The sequence below is a fragment of the Pipra filicauda genome, unplaced genomic scaffold (genome assembly GCF_003945595.2).
Source record: "Pipra filicauda isolate LSUMZ 115617 unplaced genomic scaffold, ASM394559v2 scaffold45_size4122338_pilon, whole genome shotgun sequence".
NCBI classification, from domain to species: domain Eukaryota; kingdom Metazoa; phylum Chordata; class Aves; order Passeriformes; family Pipridae; genus Pipra; species Pipra filicauda.
Window position 1 is genome coordinate 1,852,044 of NW_024104598.1, and position 22,208 is coordinate 1,874,251.

The window sequence follows — 22,208 nt, forward strand, 5'->3', positions numbered from 1 at the left end:
TGGTTGACTTAGAAGTGTTGAGGAAGTTGTACTTACTCTCATGTTAGGGTCTCATATGGGAAAGGAAGTCTCTCTTTACGGTTCTGGTTCTGTTAATGCTTAAATGCTATACATGGTAGGAATGGCTATACCGAGTGTTTAGGAAACTTGTTTTGATTTTCAGACTTCAGAAAGTTTTGGGGTTTAGTGCTGAGAGTTTTTTAACACCATTAGTAAAGCTTAGCTATATTAAGTAGAATTCTAACAATAAGACCTCTGATGATCTGATCAATGCAATAAAATGCACCTTCATCACCTCCAGAGGTGCCTTTCAGCTTCAGCGATTCTGTGAAAACATCAAACCTGAAACTCGGCTTAAAAATCTACTGTAACACATTCATCAGTTTTTAAGTGTTGAAAAGTTTGCAGCAGGTAGAAGAAATACACTATTCTGATAGCAAGGCCTGAACAAGGCTGCTTGGTAAAATCTCTCTTTATGAGGTTTAACATCGCAGGCAGCTCATCTCTACTTAGTAATAAATTTGGTACTCTTTTGTTAGTTGCTTTGCATTTTTTCAGTCTTTTCAGTCTTCCTACAGTAGCTAATATGTGATATACCAAACCCCAGGCATTTTCATGAATCTTGTTGCTGAGCTGAGTGTACTTTTTCAGGTGTGATGATGAAGTTTACTCTTCTTTCATGAAATCTTACTGGATTTTTTTGGTCTTATTTTGATTATAAACAGTGCTAGACAGAAAATATTTCCAGGTGTTAAAACTGTGCTAGTGACCATTTTGAAATTAGTCATCTTGAACCATAGCTGTTTTGGGGCACTGTGGCCATTTCTGGCAGAGAATTCCTAAATAAAGCTTCTGAATAGAGTCTTAATGAAAACCACAGTTAGAATATGTTTTTTTAGTACCAGTGCTAAGTTCAATTATTAGTGATTCCTTTTTCTCCTCTTCACGTAACATTTTAGTTGCCCAAATAATTGCTTGTGGTTGTTAATCTGCAGCTCATCTGCTTCAATTCTCAATCTGGAAAAGGTGGTAGAGGGTGTGGATTTAGAACTGCAGTTTGACTTAAGTATCTCTGCATGTGACAGTAAAACTTGATGCTACCATTTGTTCCTTCTGTTGGAATATGTTTTCTCACTGACATGGAAATAAGTGTGGAAAAGTCATAGCAAGGAAAATAAGATGATTTTACTTCTATTTTATGACTTTCAGGTGGTTTTGGATGTTGGCTGTGGAACTGGAATACTCTCCATGTTTGCTGCCAAAGCAGGTGCGAAGAAAGTGATTGGAGTTGACCAATCTGAAATCATCTATCAGGCCATGGACATCATTAGGTAGGAAAAGTTCCAAGAAAAGTAGAGTAAATGTTACTGTAAAAAGTTATTAAAATGCTTTTGCTAGTTAATGATCACCTATCACAGTGTGTGTTTTATTGAAGCCCTTCTTTGCCAAAAGAAATAGCACAGATTTTGGTGTTTTATAAAGTTCTTTGCCCCCTTGGTAGGGGTAATTAAAACAGACCTTCTTCCTAAAGGTACCATGGGGCCAGTGCTGCCTGGCTGCGCAGGCTCCAACTGAATACTGCCTGTCCATTTGCCATTCTTACATTTTAAATGTTGCTACTGATAAAACTGTAAGTTTTTAGACAACACTGGAGACCAAGAAGGTGTGAGAAACTTTACCTGGCTGCACTACTTGGAGTTAAAGAAAGTTCATATTTAGATAAACTCAGTGAAAGTTATTCAAGTGTGTGTGTATGTATAGTTGTTTAATTTTCTGTTTCTGTATAGGAATTTTAAATAATTTCTAGAATTTCTACAATTTGTCTGCGTTATAGAAAATAAGAGCCCTACCCTATCAGCTGCTCATCCCTAATTCAGCATTATCCACAGACTTGGTAGGAGTGCATTCTGCCCCATTATGTCGCTACATTAATTAGTGTTAATTAGTATCAGAACGAACACTGAACCCCGAGGGACACCTCTGGTACCTGGCTATCAGTTAGGATTTGTACTCTTCCTCTCACCTCTTGAACTTCATAGTACAGACAGCTTTCTACCCATCTCGTGGTTCATTTATCCACTCCACATGTCACTAATTTACCTGTGGAGGATATTAAGGAAGATTGTGAGCATATATAGAAATGAAACAGTGACATCTGAAGACTTAAGAAGGGTTTCCTAGCATGAGGTAGGAGAAATGTAGGTGTAGATGTGTGCTGTTGATAGCTAAGGCATGTAGGTTTTTTCATTTAGGTTGATTTTGTATGAGCAACTGTGAAAAAGAAAGTCCAGGTAGATGCTGAAGAATTTGGGAGTGACAGGTTTTTTTTAATACAGGCTTGAGTTGTACAGAAGTAACATTGTCTAGGCTGAATTTGTTAGGTACCACTTCACACGTTGGTGGTGCAGCACTGCACACTTGGATGCTATAAAGTGATTCTGTTAATTAAATATCTGTTTGGGGAAAGTACCATGTTAAGCATGTAAGTGGGTCTTAGACTAAAATGCTTTTCTAGCATGAAAAGAGAATTCCTTAAAGAGAATTTTTCCCAGGAGTCCCTGACATCTTCAAAATGGTTACAAATGTGAAATAGGGTTTTATTTCTAATGTACTAGATTACAAATTTAGGATTGTTCGTATCTTTCAACGGGTGCTCCAAGTCCTTTGAATGTTGTTTATACTTGGGGGAGAATAGAAGTACCAGTCAAAATGTATTACCTGTGGTGAGGAAAAGGGCAGACCTTTAAGAAAAACAATGAATCAAAACTCTTAAACTCTTAAGAGTGATGCATTGCCACTTGAAGTACACAGCAAGTCATCAGTGAGGCTGCACATTTATAGGTACCTTCTGCTATAAAGAGTTCTGTTCACGTTAAAGTCTCCAGTTTGCATCAAAACAATTTATGTTTGTCTGGTTAAACCTGATTTTCCTAAGGGAATAAAGCTGACAAACTTGCACTGGAGTAACAAATATTTATTGGAATACTAAACAACTTTGTGTAGCTTAAAAATTACTATTGCAGTGTGCTTCCACTTGTGATTCAAGTGTGTGCTTGAGAGCTTTTGTCTCTCCCAAAACTTAGGTTAATTTGTAGCATGCTAATTACTGGAAACAGTGCAACCCATGTGTGTAAGTAAACTGGAATAAGTAGCCTGACAAGCCTTAATCTGCCTTTTAACTAAATGATTACCTTTTCTTGCTATGAATAGTGTCTGTAAAATTTCTAGTGCAGTGGATGACTTGATTTTTGTCATCCATCACTGCTATGATAGAATAGAAAGTTGAAGTATACTGCCTAAATAGCATCTCAGCAGTTTTTCCAACAATGTGTAAACTACATTGGTTGGTTTGAGGTTTTTTTTAACATTATAATTGAAAGTAAGTATGTAATGAATTAATCTTTTTCTTCTCTTCTGTTTAAATTGTGTCCTTGTTTGTGGTCATTTAGGAAGTTATCCTTGGATCTCTTTTTATCCTTCTTAAATTATGGTTGTGGGTGGTAGCTCTTTAACATTTTATTTTTCACTTTGAACTTCTGATTTTACTTCTGTTTATGGCATTAAATATGGTATTAGTGATGCGCTGCTACTCTTCTAACAGAAGACTGTCTTGTGTAGAGTATTTAATTGATCTTTGCAACAGCCCACATGTTCAAGTAGCCCTTTGACCCTCTCCCTCCCTTCATTCTGATCGTTCTCCCATTGTCTTTGAGATTGAATTTTTAATGTGATTACTGGTCTGCATTGAAAGCCGGACAGATAAGAGTAAGATATCAGGATAGGGAGGGAAGGGGCAGAGATAAGAACTGCAGGTGGGAGATAAATTTCTGTGGTGAGAAGACTTTTCTGTCCTAAGAGCAGAAATAAGCTTTGTAATAAAGGTGTGTGCAAGAAAGGCTGTAATATGGTTTGCCAAGAAGAAAAATAGTAGATTTCAAGCATTTACATACTCAGTAATTCCAGTGCCGTGAGTTATTGTCTCAAAACCCATAGTCCCATCCCGGAACCTTCTTCCCTGTGCAGGATGGTCGTACCGTTACATGCATGTGAGGTAACACCTGATTCCTGCAGGTACTGAACATTGCAGATGCTTTTGCCCAAAATCACAGTGGGGAGGATGCCTTTATTGTGGAATAGGTGTAATACCGATCTAGAGGGAATGTTTGTTCTCAGTGACTTTGCGCTGGTTTGGTTAAATAAAAATCCAAGTCGTGCAAAACAGCTTTGTGAGGAAGCTAATTTCCATTGCTATCCTGGTGTGGTGAGTAGGCTCTGATTGCTGTAAATGACAATTTGTAGAGGTCAAAGGAAGAGAAAGGGGAACAAGCAGCTCTTAAATAGAGAGGACCATAATTTTTAAATTGTCCCCTTCTCTGTTTTCCTGGTTTCTGAAGCTTACACATTTGCATGCATGGCACGTTGAAGGTATATACAGATCTACAGTCTGCCATCTTTGCCTGGCACTTAATCTGCTGCCATTTTTAGCTGCTTGGAGATATTCCCTCTGAAATAAAACTGAGAAATATTATGTTATACTGCTTTCTAGATTAGTTAAAAGAAGAAGCTCAAGGTGGGAGAGGGGAATGTGAAATATAGATGTCAGTATATCTCTCTTGACAGCATAAATCAAATAGAAACTAATTTGTTTATGTTTTGACTTGCAGATTAAATAAACTTGAAAGTATTATTACATTAGTCAAAGGAAGAATCGAAGAAGTAGATCTGCCTTTGGAAAAAGTTGATGTAATTATATCTGAATGGATGGTAAGGTGCATGAATATTCTTTTCAAGGTGTAGTTATTTTCAAGAAAAATGTTTTATTTAATTTGAAAAGTTATTCTTTAAGTGATGTTATTTTTTTAACCAAAACATCTATCATGCTTCCAGTAGTCTTTGACAATGTGAGAGATGGGATGGCAGTCCTAATTATGTGGTATTTGGATACAATTCCTGATCTCTCTTGTTCAAGCTCTTTAAAGTCTAGGTTCTCTTAAGTACAGTTGAGCTGCTTTGGGTGCAGCAGTAAGTTTCTGTTATGTAGTTGGTTTGCATATCTCTAAAGCATTCCATTCCTCAATCACTGCTCAGGTGAAAGTAATGGAGAAATATTGTATTAGTCATCTAGCTGGATCATTCTGATGAGTAAAATACCTTTAGTCTGCAAATTCAGCTGAGGACTGTCCTGACTGTGAGGTAAAGGCAATAAGGAGGTGAGATGCTTACTCTGGAAATCTGCAAATACAGGCAGAGCTTGAAAACAGTGTTACTATTCACTGCCATTTTTTTTAGTGTAACAATAAAGTTACTGATTTTAAAAGTACAAAATAAATATGGTGGACAGCAGGAAAGGCAGTGTCTAAATGAGCCATCTCCTGGAATCCATTGGATTTCAGCTGTTGGCCTTTTCCCCTTCTTTCATGGGCTGGCTGGTAGTTGTTACACACCTTGTGCTTGCTACCTACCATTAATCCTAACAATGAAATCTGTGTTAAAAGACCCAGTGCCAGGCTAACTTCATAGTGACTGAATGCCTGTTCCCTATCAAAAACATGGTAGGAAACATCTCTTCTAACTGGGTTTTTGTGAACTTCTGCTATTCAGTCTCCTCATATTGTGGACCTTCAAAAAGCACTTCAAAACACAGGTTTTCTTCATGCTAGTTCCAGCTTTTGGGACTTAAAGATTCTTTTCTGGTTCTTTTCAAATTTAAGATCAATAACAAAAACTTACATTCAAAGTTGCTTGTTTCTTTGGGTGTTTTTTTTTGTTTTTTTTACAAACTGTGGCCATTCTACTATATACAAGGGCCTTTGGGGGAGAGGTCAAGTATTCACTATGGATCCATATGTATCTATCTGTATGTTTCCAGGAAAAGGTAAAAATAAATTGTTTTGCCTTTTCTGTGTTTTTTTTTCTTTTTTTTCTTATTTCAGTGAGCTGGAAATCTGCAGTTTTTCCTCCACTGCTATAATGTATATTTGAAACATGAGCTTAGTTTAGTGTTGAGGTCACTAGTTTCAAGGAAGGTCTAAGCCACTGGCTTAAACTAGTGGTTGAAAAATAGCACATTATGGTTGGTGATTTCTGACAGTATAGTGCCTTCACTAGAAATGTAATTACAGTTCTTTCAGAGAAACCTTTGATCAGTTGCCTAATGTGTGCACAAAGATTAATGTTCCAAAAATCACATCTCTCATTCTAGAGCCCAAGATTTGGTTTTAAAAGGAACTGGAGCAGTTGAGCTGAAGTCATGTTGTAAATCAGTGCCTCTAAGGTGAAGTAAAGGATTTCAAAAACCATCTCTTGTAGGGAATGAAGTATTGAATGTTCCGTGTTTTTCATTTGTATGCTGATTTATCTTTTAATGTCATAATTACATAGCCATGTGCATTTCACTAAATTAGGCATTCTAAATATTTAGGAATGTTAGGATTTTTATAGGTTGCTGCAATACAGAGATAAAGAGGACAATGCTGTGGAAGTAAGATTGATAGCTGGACAGTGTACACACTGTTTCAACACTGTTCAGAAAGGAACATTATGTTGCTGAGATGCAGATGAAGATTTCTCTTTGTCTGGCTTCCTTGTGTGAATTTGCTTTTTCATTTCCTTCCCCCTTGTGAAATCTGTTGTTAATATGTGAATATAAGTGCTTGAAAATGTGGAAAATGTTGAAGCATGAGAGGAAAAAGGAGTTCAGTATATGTCAGTTTTTGGCTCTTTACGTAGAGAGAATCTGTATGGACTGGCAGGAAAATTCTCATGCGAACAGTTGTTTTTCTTTGTAACAGAAATATGAAAAGTTGCTGTTCTGTTAGGAAACAAACTGCTTTTAGATTAGTAAACATCAAACCCTTTTGTGGAGCCATAGCTTTGTTTTGCTTGGTGCAGAACAGTACGCTCTTTTTAGAGCTGTGTCTGGAGCATCAGAAAATGTGAAATCAGAAAAAAAAAAGCGTGAGGCGACAGAAGAAAAATACTACATTCTTCCGGGTTGGTTTTTAGATTAGGCTTTCTGAGAAAGATGTCACATAGAACAGTGTCTTGTAAAAGATGCAGCATTGCATTATGAGCATCTCCAGTGTAATAGTTTCTGATGATTATTCTCTTAATTGCAGAAGTGACCTGTGACTCACAAATGCTTGCTATTCTTCTCTTTTATTTTTAAATTTGTTCCCTTAAACTATGGAAAAGTGAGAGAAGCATCTTAAATATTATACAATGGACAGGGAGGTGTGAGTGCATGTGTGTATATGTAGAAATTTATATTTCAAATGTATACTTGCCATCTTCCAAGAAATATTTTCCCATTTTAAATTCACCTGGATATGGTTTTGTCATGTGCCAAGTTTAGAGGCTGAGTGATGAGCAACTGTCTCTTTAGTGGTTTTATTTAAGACTGTGAAAGAAATTAGAAGTGATCCTGGTTTTAATGTACTAAATGCAGTTTGTGACATCTGAAGTACATGTGTTTGACAATGTTAAAATCAGATCATGAGCAGGACATCTCTGTGATTTGTGTTCAACTAAAACCGGTGTGTAAAGCACAGAAAAGCACAGTGGGAGGTGTGATGAGCTGTGAGCTGTTCTCTTGGTGTCCAAAAAGGCAAATTGCTGAACATTGAGGGCCTGTCGGACTTCTAAAGACCTCTGGATCATCCATTTAGACTTTTCCATTCCAAAGACAGCTGTATATTGTTTTCAGCAAAACCTTGGTGCAGTGTGCAAGGGATTCTTGTGTGCTGTGGACCAGGAGCACAGGGGGAGAGCAGGTGGACTGGAGGACCACTTCACCCAATAAGCCACGTTGCCTTAAGAAAGAGTGGCCGAGTCACAGCATGTTCCACAACCAAACTGGGTCTGTGAGGAGAAAGGCCTTCAACTCGTAGAGAAAGGTTATTTGAATGTAAGAATGGGTGAATTTTATGGAAGATCTCCCTGCTGGTCTTGTTTTTGTAGAAGTTTCCCTGACCAAAATTCTTCGATACTCTGTATCAGGACTTCAAGCTTCTGATGCACCATCCTGCCTGGCTCAGTGTGAAACCTTTAAAAGCCTTAATTTGTGAAACTACGAATTTTATTGTTAGTTACTACAGGTACCAGTCTTTAACATTGTGTTGCTTGTCTGCTTATACCATAGGTCACCTACAAAAAAAATCTCTTACTTGTTGTTCAGACTGTAAACTTACATGAATTACCTGGGCAGGAAAATATTTGCTATAAAGATACAAAAAAGGTGACTGTGTTATTGCTCATGTATTTTGGTAGGGAAATTGTGAACTTCACAGGCTGCTTATTGAAAGGACGAATGTAGAAAGAAACAAAATGTATGTAATGCTTTTCTGGAATGTTCCTACACAGCTGCATCTGTGTGCAGATTTTTTTTTGCTGTCAGTATGCTTTTCCTTCCTTTCTCTAGCTAATACTATAGAACTAAAGGTTGCAAGAGTTATTCACCTGAAAAATATCTGCATTTCTTGTTTGTAAAGAGGTTTTATTGTGAGAGACAATTGCCTGAGATGGTTGTCTCAAATACGATGTTAGTGTACAGCTTGTTCTCATAAATTGTTTTTTTTATGCACTGCTTTATGGTACTGAATATGCAGCAGTTTTGTACAAGGAAAAACTCAGAAAGAGATGGACTATCAGATTAAAATAAACTGAGGATACAATCCAGTACTCTTGTCTTTTAATCATATCTCTGGTCAGATAGCTAATGTTTTTTCCTTGTTTTTCTTTTCTTTTTGTATTTTTTTCAGATAATTTTGAAATTATATGATGGGTTGAGGATATCAGGGTCTAGGGAAAAGGACTAGGAAGTGAGCATGTCTGAAACGCTGGAAACCATGTTTTCTCTCCTTCCTCCTTTCCCCTATTTCTATGAGATACACAGTGATGGCACTTTTTTAACACTTACTAGTCATTCTGTAATCTTAATGTTTTCTATTGTTTTAATATTTGGAGGTGCATTAATACAAGTGCTCTATTTATGTAGCAGTTATAATTTATAACTGTACGTGAGAATTGAGCTTTTCTTTTTTTGTGTTCTTAATACTCTGGTGTGAAGAGCATACTAAGTAGCTGAATGCTTTATTTTCTTTATAGCAAAATGTTTTTGTAAAGGAATTTAATTTCCTTGCTTGATTTTTTTTTCTTTTTTTTACCAACACCAGTAATGGATATCACTTTTCTACTCTTCACATCTTCCCATTTGGTGTTCTCACTCCTATTTGTTTAAGGGCACAACAGGGTGTGCATAATGGCAAAGTCAAGCTGTGGTTCTGAAATTTGTGAGCTTGCTCTGTCAGTAATGAATTTGATTTTTTTTAAATTAAATCATACATGAGAGATCAGCATGAAGGCTGACTTAACATGTGGGAAATGGTGCTGCAGCAGAGCACGCAGAAGAGTTTGTGTAGCTGCTGCTTGTCATTTAAATGCACCCTAGCTTTTGGGGAGATTTTGTCAAGTAAGAAGTAATTTTTCACATCGTTGAGTGGGCCACATCAGTTTTGTGTATCTGTTAATGCCAGATTACATTTTCTGTCTGAAATCATAATTTCTTGTCCAATCTGTGTTGCATGTTGTAACGTGTTTTATTCTGTAGGCCAGCCAGTGGGAATCTTGTAGTTAGAAACTTCAGCTTAAGAAAATAATGCACTTTTTTCTACCACTAGGGATTAAAAAATATAAAATCCACTCTCTGGGCCAGTGTTTTGACCTTTCATCTCATTAAATATTTAGCATTAAACCTTACTGAATCTGGAGAACCAGACCAGGTTCAGTAATGTTACAGAAAATAATAAATGCATCTTTGATAGAAGGCAGAGGGGAAACACAACCCTTATTTCAAGTAGCTAAATATTTCTTTGCAATTCTATTTTTACGTGTTTTGTTCTGCTGTACCAAAAATTCTGCTAATTCTTGCTGTTGTAAACATGGTAATGGCACTATTTGATACTTTTAAAGAGCTTAATTTCTTTTTCTCCACAAAGCTTATCATGATGAATACCGAAGCACTGAAGTTACAAAAACTTGCCATACTTATATTTTGATCCATTGGCAAAATATTTTTATGGAGCTTTGAATTAAATTGAAAATAAATACAAGAATGCTGTGGTGTAGTTGAATCATAGAGAAAAATTTAACAATGCAGGATATTAAGGCATCAAAGCTTTGTGAGCCTTTTATAATTCTGTTATGAACACACAATACAGATACAAAGGATATATAAAAGAAATGTAGCAATACATTCTTCTGGATTCAGATATGCTAGTGGGCTCAAGCATTTTTGATGAGTGTCTTGGGCAGACATGAGGTAGGGCAGGGGTTACTCCAGAGTGCTGTGTGTTTCTGTTCATGTCCAGATCTGTTTATATGGGGGTTTGTTGTTATCTAGAGAACATTTCCTTTCAGCTTTGCAAATTATAAAAAATAAGGAACTTTATGTTCACTTTGAGAAGGAAATGGCCAGCTTTTTAGTAGAAGATGCACATTATGACAGCATAACATTTAAGATATTCTGTGTATTCAGCTTGTCTTAACAGAGAAAGTGTCCCCTTTAATGTGCCTTAGTTTAGCCACTATCAAAATCGTACTAATAATTTGCAGCTCACAGATTTGTATCCTGGAGATCTCTTTGGAGTAATTATTTTTGAGAATATTAATACATGCTTAAGAAAAAGCAAACCCCTGAGCATTATTGGGGTGGCAGCAGTAGTGCCCCCACAGCATCATGGGGAAAGGATGTCAGGTATAATTCATTTTCCAGGAGCACCCCTACAGGTGGGGCAACAGCCTGTGAAATTACATTCCAGATTACACCACGGAGGAGCACAACACACTGAGCACAGTGCTTTGGGATAAGTAATAAATGACTTGATTCAGTACTGTTGATGGTTTATGTAACTTGCAGGAAGGCTGTAATGAGTTCAGGGGACGATAGAACTGGGAGCTGGAGGAGAACCAACAGTGGAAAGGTCAGGGAAAGGATGGTGAGAATTTCTCTGTGTTTCTCATGAGGAAGGGTGTCTTCCAGCTGTGCTTCTTGCACTTGGTTGGCAGACATAGGTGATGGGCAGAAAGGAGGAAGTGAAGAGCTGATCCATAAAAGTGTGACTGACTCTTGCTGTTACTGACTCTTGCTGTTAACTAGTCTTAATGTATGTCCTAGAGGTTACACTTAAAATATGGTGAAAACAAATCATTTTCAGTTGAAGGCATCTAAAAATAATTCTTCGTAGCTAAACATATTCTATTTTTAAAACTGTAAGAATAATACTATAAAAACTGTGGTTCCAATTCTGTGCTTTTGGCTTGCTGTAGGTATCAAATAATCTCTGCCTGGTGCAGGGTGAGCTCCTGGCCTTTTCAGCTGTTCAGCAAAGCTTACTAACAATCCTCTTACTCACAATGCAATAGTCTTTGTTCTGAGACTTATTCTAAGGACTTACAGAAGTTGGGCAGTACAGTGGAAGAACAGGGAACATTTGGAAGAAAAGCTTCCGGTGGAGCTCTGCCCTGTTACCACAAGAAACGGCTTGAGAAGAGGACATGGCCATTATTTTCACACTATATTCTTGTTGAATACAAATATGTCAAGTTTCTGGGTTTTCCAGTTTTGTTTTTGATCCTGAAGGCTGCAGGTAGTGACGTTTATGTGCAATTCTAAACTTGCAGCATTTTTTGTTCTAAGAGTCTTAGGCAAAATTAACATCCAAGGTGGCACAAACTTGAAGTAGATTTGGTGGTCTTAGCAGTGCAGTTTCATGAAGTGCTGTCTGTCTTCAGTAGTGTGTGATGATGACTTCAAAAATAAAAAATAAATTCAAAAAAATGACTACACAAATATGGGAAGGTAGGAAAAATGAAGGAAAATATCTTAGAATTGTTTAGGTTGGAATGGATCTCTGAGATCATTCAGTCTCCAGCCATTAACCTGGCACTGCCAAGCCCATCACTAACCATGTCCCCAAGTGCCACATCTACACGTCTTTTAAATACCTCCAGGGATGGTGACTCCACCACTGCCCTTGGCAGCCTGTTCCAGTGCTTAACAATCCTTTCAGTGAAGAAATTTTCCCTAATATCCAATCCGAAATTCCCTGGTGCAATTTCTTAGCTTTCCTTTGTTAGGTTACTGCTGACTGGGCTTGTAGGACTGCAGGTCTAAAATCTGGACTTCAATTGTCCATTTTGTTCTTTCCTGATCAAGCCATATGGCTAATCTGTGTTTTAAGCAAAATGAGAATTAGGATGTTAAGTGAAAATTCAAAACCTGTGTTGGTATTTGTCTTAATTGATTTGATGTTGTAAGGATGTAGGTGAAATATGTTTACAGTATTGAGTTAAGAATAAGGATCATAGTCAAACTTGGAAGACAGGAAGGGTATAAAATCAGTAAATCTGTTGGGAAACAAACGTCTGTATATCTCATAAATCTGCAGTTTATTTAAAAGTAGTTGAGAAACTGGATATTTTCTATAAAATGCTAATTTTACTTCATACTGCCATGTGGGTTTTTTTAATGTCTCAAATGTTTAAGGAACGTTTTTCTGTTTCAGAAAATTACTCACTCAGGCTTACAATGAGTTATTCTAAACACCAGTAGCAGTATGATTAACCTGCCAGAAAATTAATCCCAACACAAAAAAACCCCTGTGCAAATCTAGTTCTAACCATTTTTATCCTGGAAATTTTTGTAAGTCCAGATGCTGCTAAATGATGTCAAACACCCAGAGAACCAATGTCTTTGGTACACAAAAATTTATTTCCACCTGCCTTAGTGAGCATTGCCCAGGGTGATAGAGGGCACCACGAGGTTGCAAATATAAAGTAGCAAAGATGCATTTGGTGTTTGTCTGACAATAAGTTTTAGTGTTACTAAAAGGGTTTGTTTTTTTTTTTTTTTTAACCTCCCAGTTATTACTAAAAAATCAATACGTGCAGCTTTTCACTTGGTTGGAGTTGAATTTGGTTTCTTTTGATGTTGTAGGACTCTTCTCCGGTAAATATTGTTGTAAATTGGATATGTATTGTCTATAGTTTATTAATTTAGTGTGTGCTGCATCTCTAATTAATCCCAAACTACAGGTATGATACTTTATGTAACTGAAGTTTGAAGTGACAATGCTGCTGTTGAGAAACTCACCAGGTGCTGGCTCTTCTTGAGGCAAATGGGCATATAAAGTTCTTAAAATGTGTTGATAAAATCTATCTGTAGAGTCATTAAATAGGCTGCATAGGAAGTATAATGATTTCTAAATTCTTTCCCTTCTTCTATAAACAGGGTTATTTCCTTCTCTTTGAGTCAATGCTGGATTCTGTCATCTATGCAAAGGACAAGTACCTGGCAGAGGGAGGCTCAGGTTGGTGCTCAATTCTTTTAATAAATTTAGCTCTGGGGAGAAGCTAAATGAACTCAGAGACTTAGAGTAAGCTATGCATGGATGAGAAAGTTGCCAGTCTCAATGAAAAATGTTTTCATTAATATGAGCTTCAAGGCATTAATTTACTGTATGGGTAATAGAAGAACATTAGATGGGGTATCAAGGTCTCAAGTTAATGGTGTTTTTAAGAATAGACAGGCTTATTTATTCTTAAGTACAGTCTAAATTTTTCCTCCCAAATTCTTCCCACACATGTGGGCATTTGTTTTCCACTCCCGAAATCCCAGTTTCTGCATAACTGTGAATGGAGGAAAATAAATACTATCCTGTAGGATGTGATACTGTTTGAGTAAGCTACTATGGATTAGAGAAAAAATCAATAGCGTGTTTCTCTGGAGAGGAACGTTGTGGGGGAGGACGCAGTTTCAAACACAAGAGACCACATGAAATAAGTAGTGGAATTAGACTGTTTCAGTTCAGCATGTTTATCCTGGTGGCAATATGCTCTTTTTCTTTATAGTTGGAGGGTAAGGCTGTGACAAAAGGGTTTATTTTGAAGTAGTGTTCTTTTACCCATTTAAGTAGCTTAGACAGTGTCATCTGAAGCACTCTTTAAGTGTCAGTAAATATTAATTCCTTGTGTGATGCAGTTTTCTGCACAAGTTCTGCACGTGCTTTATTCTTTGTGCTTAATTCCTTTGTCAGTATTGTATTTCATATTGACCTTTTCAATCGTAGTCATCAGTCTGGGTTTTTTTTCCCCCTTTGTGCTAACCATGCACATAGTTTCACTACACTGACTTAATGATTGGATTAATGACTGTGTCACAGGGCTTGCTGCAGTGCTTCCCTTTGATTGCAGTGAGCTTTTATACACTATAGAGTGGAGCTGAAAAAAGGGAGTTTGTGCAGTTGTTCAACATTTGGTCAAAAAGCTGAATATACAGACAAGAGATGTGTTAAAATATTTAGTAGCTACTTGAAAGGAATCATTTTGTATTTAGCTACTATTTCCAAAGCCACCTGAAAAGGGCCAGAATTTTTTGACCTGTGTTTGAACTGTATTGATGGTAAGTTAGCTATTGGTTTGTGTCTCCCAAAGATTCCTTTGAGCAGACAGGATGTGCTGGTTCTGCAATACACTTACCCTTTGTGGTCTGAGAATGGTCTTGGGCCCTTCTTTGACTCTTCACAAAGCACACAGTGTTGTACAGGCACTGATTGGTAAGGCCAGATTTTAATTTTTGTTAACACTGTTTAAGGTGCTTGCAATTATTGCTCTGCTGCCAGCGGGTCTAGCAGGTCAGTGGCTGTGTCCGGGATTTGTGAGAAAGCTGCTCAGCAATCAGCTTAGCAACACAGACTCTCCTGCAGTGGAGATGAACAGCAGCAGAACTGTGGGCACATGCAAATTCAGATGAACCAAAACTAAGAGCTCACTCTGAGGTGAAGTCTCACCAAAAGAACTTCTAAATCTGCTTAATTTTTTTTTAAGCCACTTGGTACTATTAGCCCAAGATCATTATTACAGAGGTTTGAAAGCTGAAAAAAGCAACAGAAGCAGCTGTGACTTGGCCAGATCTCTCAGTGATTGAGCTGGGAATAGAGTCCAAATTTCTAGATTTGTGTTCAGTCAGTCATATCGTCGTTACTTCAATTTAGCCTACTGGCATGCTGAAGTAGATTATGCCAAACTGTCTAGGGTAATGTGTACAGTATTTAATAGCTTTATTTGGGAACATAAAATTTTTTCTGCCCAGGACCCATCTGTTTGTTCTTTAGAGCTGTTGCTGAAGTATAGGAGTTTTCACACGCTTGATTTCAGCTCACATTGGTGAGGGGTGACATGGGCAAGGAAGGTGTCATTCAAAACATAATATCGTTTGCTTGTTCACATCAAAACGATGGTGGTATTCACACAGAGTTATTTCTGTGTATCTGGAGGATTGCTGCCTTACCCTTCAGCGTCCTGAAGTTTGTGAGGCATTGCTGAGGGATAAAGGATTTCCCGTCATATCCTGCTCACCACGTGAGCTGTTCCTGGTGACGGATGAGTTGTGGGCACTGAGTCGAGAAGGACACAGATGGTCAAAGCGATGAATCTGGGAGAGCTCCGAGTGCGTGCTTCTGTCCAATCAGCATTTTGCTCATTTCACCTGCAAGGAGGAATAATTATTAAATTAAAGGCTGAATGAGGAAAAAAAAAATGGCAAGTCTGTCAGGATTGCACAGGGAAGTGTTACAGGGCTGCAGAAGGAGCAGAGGATTTCCAAGGGAATTGAGGATAGTGGTGAAATGGCAAATGCAATTTATGCAGATGCTTTTAAACATTTACAAAACTCTACAATATTTTGATGATTAGGCTGATTTTAGATAACATTGCTTACATTTCCAGTCAAACCTCAGTATAGCATATGCTTCTGGATGTGAGTGGGGTTGTAAATTGAGAAGTTAATGTATCACTGCAGTCTTTACCTGAGCCCTGTTGGTGGAACACAGGTTTCTTTTTGTGAAGTCTGAACAGACATTGTCTACTTTTGTTGCTATTAATAGACTAAAGTAAAAATGCAGATTAGATTGGAGCATTTAGTGTTTACATTTGTCCTTGTTCTTGTGCACTTTGTACAATCGATCATGAGCTCCACTGCTGATTTAAGGATTTGCTGTATGAACAAAGAGATTTAATATAAACTGATTATGATCCAGTTCAAATATTTCATGCTTGATAGAGGTTGATAAACTTCTTTTCTGTTTACAGAATGTCCCGGAAATTAGAGCTAGTCTGAGAAAGGAAGATCATAAAGTATTTGATCACTTGTTACTGTGGTTTTCATTTTTGTTGCACTGTTTCTAGTACGTAAGTGTCTTCTGTAAATAGGGACTGCCTATTTATAGACTGCCAGTCTTTTCATCTCTCTTCTCACCATACCACTGCATCCTACGAAGTCTATTTCCCTGAAAAATAGTCCCTCAAAGGCTGTTCTCATTTGCTTTTGTTGTCCGTGTCACACTGTCTTTTAATTTTTGGAGCATCAGTGGTGGTTCTTGAAGGTTTGAAATGCTGTGAGGTAAAGCCAAGTGTGATGCAGTTGTTACACCAGGTAACAGCAGCATGAAAGCTTTGAGAATTAGACATCCCTTATTGATGGCTCCAGAATCTCCCTGCAAATACTCCTACCACCAGATGTTGATGTTTTGTGCTTGTGTGACAGCTGTCAGGTGTGCTGGAACCAAGGGATTTGTTTCAGACAAAGCAGTGGGAATGTCTTCCTGTTTGAATTCTCATCAAACTGCTTTTTTACTGCTGAATTAATTGTAGGCTGTTCCTGGAGAAACCTCCTCAGGGTTCCTCAGTTGCAAAGTAGGGGTGATAATAGCCTACCAATAGGATTCCAATTGAAGCTTGCTGATATTTATTCATTCTGTTTTAAACAGTCAGAAAGTGAGAAAGATGACAGTGTGCTTACTTTCAAGTCTTTATATAACAAAAAAAAAACTTCTTTAAAAAAACCTATTCTCTATCATCAATATTTATAAGATTTATTTTGTTTAGGCTACAACTACTCTGGCTATATGAAAGGTCTTATTTCAATTTGTTGTTTCTATCTTCAGCATTGTACAGGGCAGGAGGTACTGCTTTTCTGACTTACCATGCCATACCAATGATGTCTCCATATCCATTTTGCTAAGCTATAATTTTAAACAGAGCAGAAGACAAAATTAATTTTACAGTTCACCAGATCTTGGGGAGGAAAAGAGAAACTTAGCTTCAGTTTTATTAACACTGCCACATTCATGTATTAATAAAAAATAAAATAAAATAAGATGTTTATTAGCAGGCGTTTTGTTCTGAAGCCAGATCAAGAATTCAATATATGTGGCTTTAGAGGCTTTAATACTCTTAAGAAAAAAAATATGGGAATGTCTTTGTGAAAAGAAGCCTTGCTAAATATAAATTGAGTTTCTTTTACTATTTGATAGTGCTATAGACAGCCATGTTCATAGCAGCTCTTCTTTGTGGGTTTTCCAATCATTTGAGATTGCCAAGAGGTTGACTAACTTTGTTGGCAGCTGTTGAAAAGGTAGATGTCAGTCTTCCACTACTGTTTGGAAAAGCTGTAGTTACCTGCTCTGAAGATATTCTTGGGAGAAAGGAAGGCACAAATGTGAAGAATAATAGTTGTTATCCTAAAAGTGGGAGGGAGGGAGTTGATGAGGTTCTCTGCTGTCTGTTGGTTCACTTCCTACACTTCAGGTGCAGACAGAAAAGTGGTTATTCTTTTCCAGTACCCAGAAATAATTTTTTAGGCTGTAAGGCAAGTGTCAGCTAGAGCCGATAACAAAAAGGAATAAAACTCTTGAGTAAGAATATTTACTCTTTTCTGGAAGTAAGGTCTTTTCAAAGAGGTTTCTTGTTATTGCAAAGCCCTCACCTGAATTTTCCTTTTGAGTGTCTGCCTACAGTTATTAAATATATTTTAGATCAGTCTTTGTATAGAAGCCAGAATAGGATGTTCCAAATGATTTTCTTCAGACATCAAGTTTCTGATCATTTCCTTGCAGTAGGATTTCAACTACAAAGGTGTTTTGTCATGAATAGGAAATATTATTAAATTTTTATGTCTAGTCTCCTCTGAGGACTAATGGAACTCTACAAAGTAAAGTAGCAGAAAAAGTGTCTTGTCCAAGAGCTAAAAAAATTTATTCTGTTTGTTCTTTTAAGATGTTAATCACTTAGAAAAGAAAAAAAAAAGTCCTCTTTATGTGTGTCTAAAATAAAATTTCACTACTCTCTTTCTTTTACAGTTTATCCTGACATTTGCACCATTAGTCTGGTAGCTGTTGGGGATATGAATAAACATATGGACAAGCTACTTTTCTGGGAAGATGTATATGGCTTCGACATGTCTTGTATGAAGAAAGCTGTAATTCCAGAAGCTGTTGTTGAGGTGCTGGATCCAAACACACTGATATCTTCAGCCAGTGTCATTAAGGTACCATACTACTTAATGAATAGTAGTCAGATTAGAAGTTTCCTTGGTTTATGGGGGAGGGGGGAAAAATGCAGGTGGCACACACAAACTTCAGCATCTTCAAAATGATACAAATGCAATAAGGTTCTTGCTGTTAAGACTGGAAGATTTGTATCAGTTGCTTTTTTTTTTTACCAACGTTGAGCTTTTAGTAGTCTTCCCATATTTAAGTTGTTCTGTCCAATGTTTTCTTCTATCCAACCCCAAATTAACTTGCATTTTAGTAGGTTACAAGTTGTGGAACTGGAATGTAAACTGTAATATAGTCTCTTCTTTTACTTTGCTTCCCTCTTCACTCAGTGTACTGAGCAAAGGGGCTTCTTATCTATTTCTGTGTTAAGATAGCTGGTGTTACAGGTCCTTTGGACCATCACTCACTATCACCCAAAGCTTCATCCAGCTAAATAACCAGGGCTGAAAGAGCAGTAGTTCCTACAGTACTTCCTGAATTATTTATGCCTGCTTTTCTGTCCTGTCTCTTGTAAGGCAGTGTTATGATGAGGAATAGCAGCAAAGTTGGTAGTGATTCATATGAGAGAACATCTACATGTTCCAGAGCACTGACTAGTTTGAACTTGTGGTGAACTTTGTGATTAGTAATAGTTTGAACAGCTCAGATCAATTGAGAGAAGGGCTATTCTAGACCAAGAACGTTTTGCCACAATGGTATTCTAATTATTGTTCATATAGTTACTTTTCTACTATAAAGCACTCAAAGCAGTAATATTACTGCCCTTGGTGGGAATTACCTGTTTAGTAAGGAGGTAATTTCTGTTTAAATGTATTGAAACAGGGGAGGTGCAGCTTAGTTGTAGGTATATCCAAGTGCAAGTTACTTAAACTTTTCTTGTCTATGTTTTTATTACAGAGAAGATTTAAAGGTATTAGGTTTTTTAAACTGGGTATTCAAATAAAGGAAGTGCTGAGACTCAGTTGTTGAAATACACTTTATAGTCCTGTCATAGTAGGGAAGGTAAATTCCAACCTTAGTGAATAAGCGTGCACGAAACAAAGGTACTGAGGTCGAGAATCTAAGTAGTAACTGTTTGCCATTTGACAGGTTTGGTGGTGCAATGAGTGAGTGATCAGTTTGTTAGGCAAGCAAATAAATTAAAACAACATATCAACCTGAAGAGTGTTGATAACAATAACTGAAGTTAAATATGTCCAATGCAGTTTATAAGCCATGGTCATTTCAGAAGCAAAATGCTTTACTAGTAATAGTGCACACATGTCTCTTTGTAATACATATGCTGTTCATGAGAAGTCACTGTCCAGCTCAGAGGTATGGGCTTAGCAAATTTTATCATCATGCAGCCTGTAGCATAACTGTTGTGCTTAATGGCTTTATGCTCATTTGTTCTCATTAGCCATCACGGTTTTTAAAATAACTCAAAATCAATGCATGTGCTCGTTTGCTGGAGTTTCAATGCAAAGTAGTAAAATTGATGAGTTGAGCAACAGTGGCATTATAGGTAAATTGTTTGAATCAATAGCCATTCTGCAGAACAAATGGACTATATTTTGTAGGGTAAGTTTAAAAATGTTCCAATTTATCATTATGATTATTGCAGAAGATACTTTGGTGTGTTTGTTCAGATCAGGTGCTGCTTGTTTTATGTAGTTCATAAGGTAACTTTTCTGGAAGCAAAACATTCTGTAAGAAAGATGAGGCAGCGTGAAGAATCATAGAAAGCTTTGGATTAAAGCTCATCCAGTTCCAACCTCCCTGCCATAGGCAGGTTGCTCACAGCCCCATCCAACCTGGCCTTGGACACTTCTGGGGATGGGGCAGCCACAGCTTCTCTGGGCAACCTGTGCCAGGGCCTCCCCACCCTCAGGTGCAGCACTTTGCACTTGGTCTTGTTAAGCCTCATGAGAGGCCCAGTTTTGTAGCTTGTCCAGGCCCCTCTGGGCACACCTGTCCTCCAGGTGTGTCACCTGCACCGCTCAGCTTACTGAGGGTGAACTCAGTTTCTTGCTCTTGGGGATTACCAGCTCTTGTGCGCTATGGGAGACTTCCTTAAATACATGCCAGCTCTGAGCACTCCCTTTCCTAAAGTTCAGGGGCTTAACTTTACCCCTTACCTGACCCATATCCCTTGGGACTGCGTATTCCACCAGTGCATGATCACTGCAGCCCAGGCTGCCTCCAGTCTTGATGTCCCCAGTTAGTTTGCCTACGTTGGTGACCATCAGTATCACATTCCTTCTGATAGGGCTGTCTGTTTTTTGGCTCAGGAAGTTATCCCCCATGCATTCCAGGAGTCTCCTGGATTGCCTACATATATGCTTTTAACTTTAGCAGTATATGATATTTTTGGATAAAGCATTTTAACTGAGTATGTAAACTAAAGAACACAGAAAAGATCTGGTGGAATTGTTATGAACAACTGAAAACTGAAGCTTATTCTTCTATGAAAGCTCTGATTTCAGATAGATATAAAAGTAAAAAATTAGACTATTGAAATGAAAGTTGCAATTTGTGCAGTGCAAAATCCTGCAGAGGGGAAGGAAGAATAACCCCAGCAGAGGCTGGGAGCCTACTGGCTGGAAAGCAGCTTTGCAGAGAGGAATTTGGGTTAACATCAAGTGGACCGTGAGCCAGCAAAACACACTTTGTGGCAAAGGCAACAACCAGCAGCCTCCTAGGCTGTGTTAGGAAGAAGACTTAGGACCAGCAGCTCAAGAGAGATGCATCTTCTCTTGCACCCCAGGGAGCTGGCTGTACCCCAGGGACGTGAATTCTGTAGTGCTGTGTTCAACCCTGAGTTCCCCAATGCAAGAGTGAGGTGACTGTCCTGGAGTGAGTCTGAAGACTGCAAAGGTGGTGAAGGGGCTGGAGCATCTCTGATATGGGGAGAGGTGGAAAGAGCTGGAATTGTTTTGTGTGGAGAAGACTCAGGGGAAATCCTACCAATGTGTGTAAATTCTTGGTGGTGGTGGTGAATACGGGAGGTGGAGCCAGACTCAGACTCATTGCAGCAGTGCTCAGGGGCAGGACAAGAAGCAGTGGGCACAGATTGATCTCCAGGCAGTTACCTTTAAAGATTAGGAAACACTTTTACTGTGAGGACATTTGAGCAGTGGTACAGCATGCCCAGAGTTGTTGCCGAGTCTCTATCCTTGGAGATTTTCAGAAGCTGTTTGGACATGATCCTGAGCAACCTGCTGTAGCTGACCCTGTTTTGAGCAGGGCAGTGGACTTAGTGATCTCCTAAGGTCCCTTTCAACCTCAGTTATTCTATGATCAATACAAAACCAATCTGGGAAATTGAAAAAGACCAGCTTTAACCCATATCAGTGTCATACTGTAGTTCACTATGTGACTGCAGGAACAAGGGGTAAAACAGGTAAAGGTGCCTGTGGAGGCTACTTACACTCAACAATGGGTAGCTGTCACCAAGGAGCAACTTCCCTTTCCTCATTCCCTGAACAGAATGAGCTACTGTGTCTAGTTTCATACCACTGCTAGTCAGTGTCTGGTTATTTGGGCACGTGAGGAAAAGGAGTTAGAGGTATTTTGTCACATGGAATTAGATGGTTTGTAAGTCTCTCCCATTTTTGGAGAGCTGAATTAGTATTGCCCTATAAAAGTTGTCCTATTGCGGGAGCGACTGAACAGCCTTCATCCAAAGGGAGATCTTAATTGACATTAATCACTGTTACTGACAGAATTTTATTATTCTTTTTGACAGCATATCGACTGTAATACTGCATCCTCTCCAGACTTGGAATTCTCTTCAGATTTCACCCTGAGCATTACAATGAGCACAAAGTGCACGGT

At 38.1% G+C, this 22,208-nt stretch overlaps 1 protein-coding gene across 4 annotated transcripts in view; it reads left to right on the plus strand.

The window, feature by feature from the left end:
- The window catches only part of PRMT3 (protein arginine methyltransferase 3), a 143,303-nt gene that overhangs the window by 98,706 nt on the left and 22,389 nt on the right, over positions 1 to 22,208 (plus strand). For all 4 annotated transcript variants that reach the window (XM_039386003.1, XM_039386004.1, XM_039386005.1 and 1 more), the window contains 5 exons: positions 1,210 to 1,331; positions 4,665 to 4,764; positions 13,289 to 13,367; positions 18,195 to 18,382; positions 22,120 to 22,206. In XM_039386003.1, the coding sequence (XP_039241937.1) occupies positions 1,210 to 1,331; positions 4,665 to 4,764; positions 13,289 to 13,367; positions 18,195 to 18,382; positions 22,120 to 22,206 (576 nt within the window). The remainder of the gene's footprint in view (positions 1 to 1,209; positions 1,332 to 4,664; positions 4,765 to 13,288; positions 13,368 to 18,194; positions 18,383 to 22,119; positions 22,207 to 22,208) is intronic.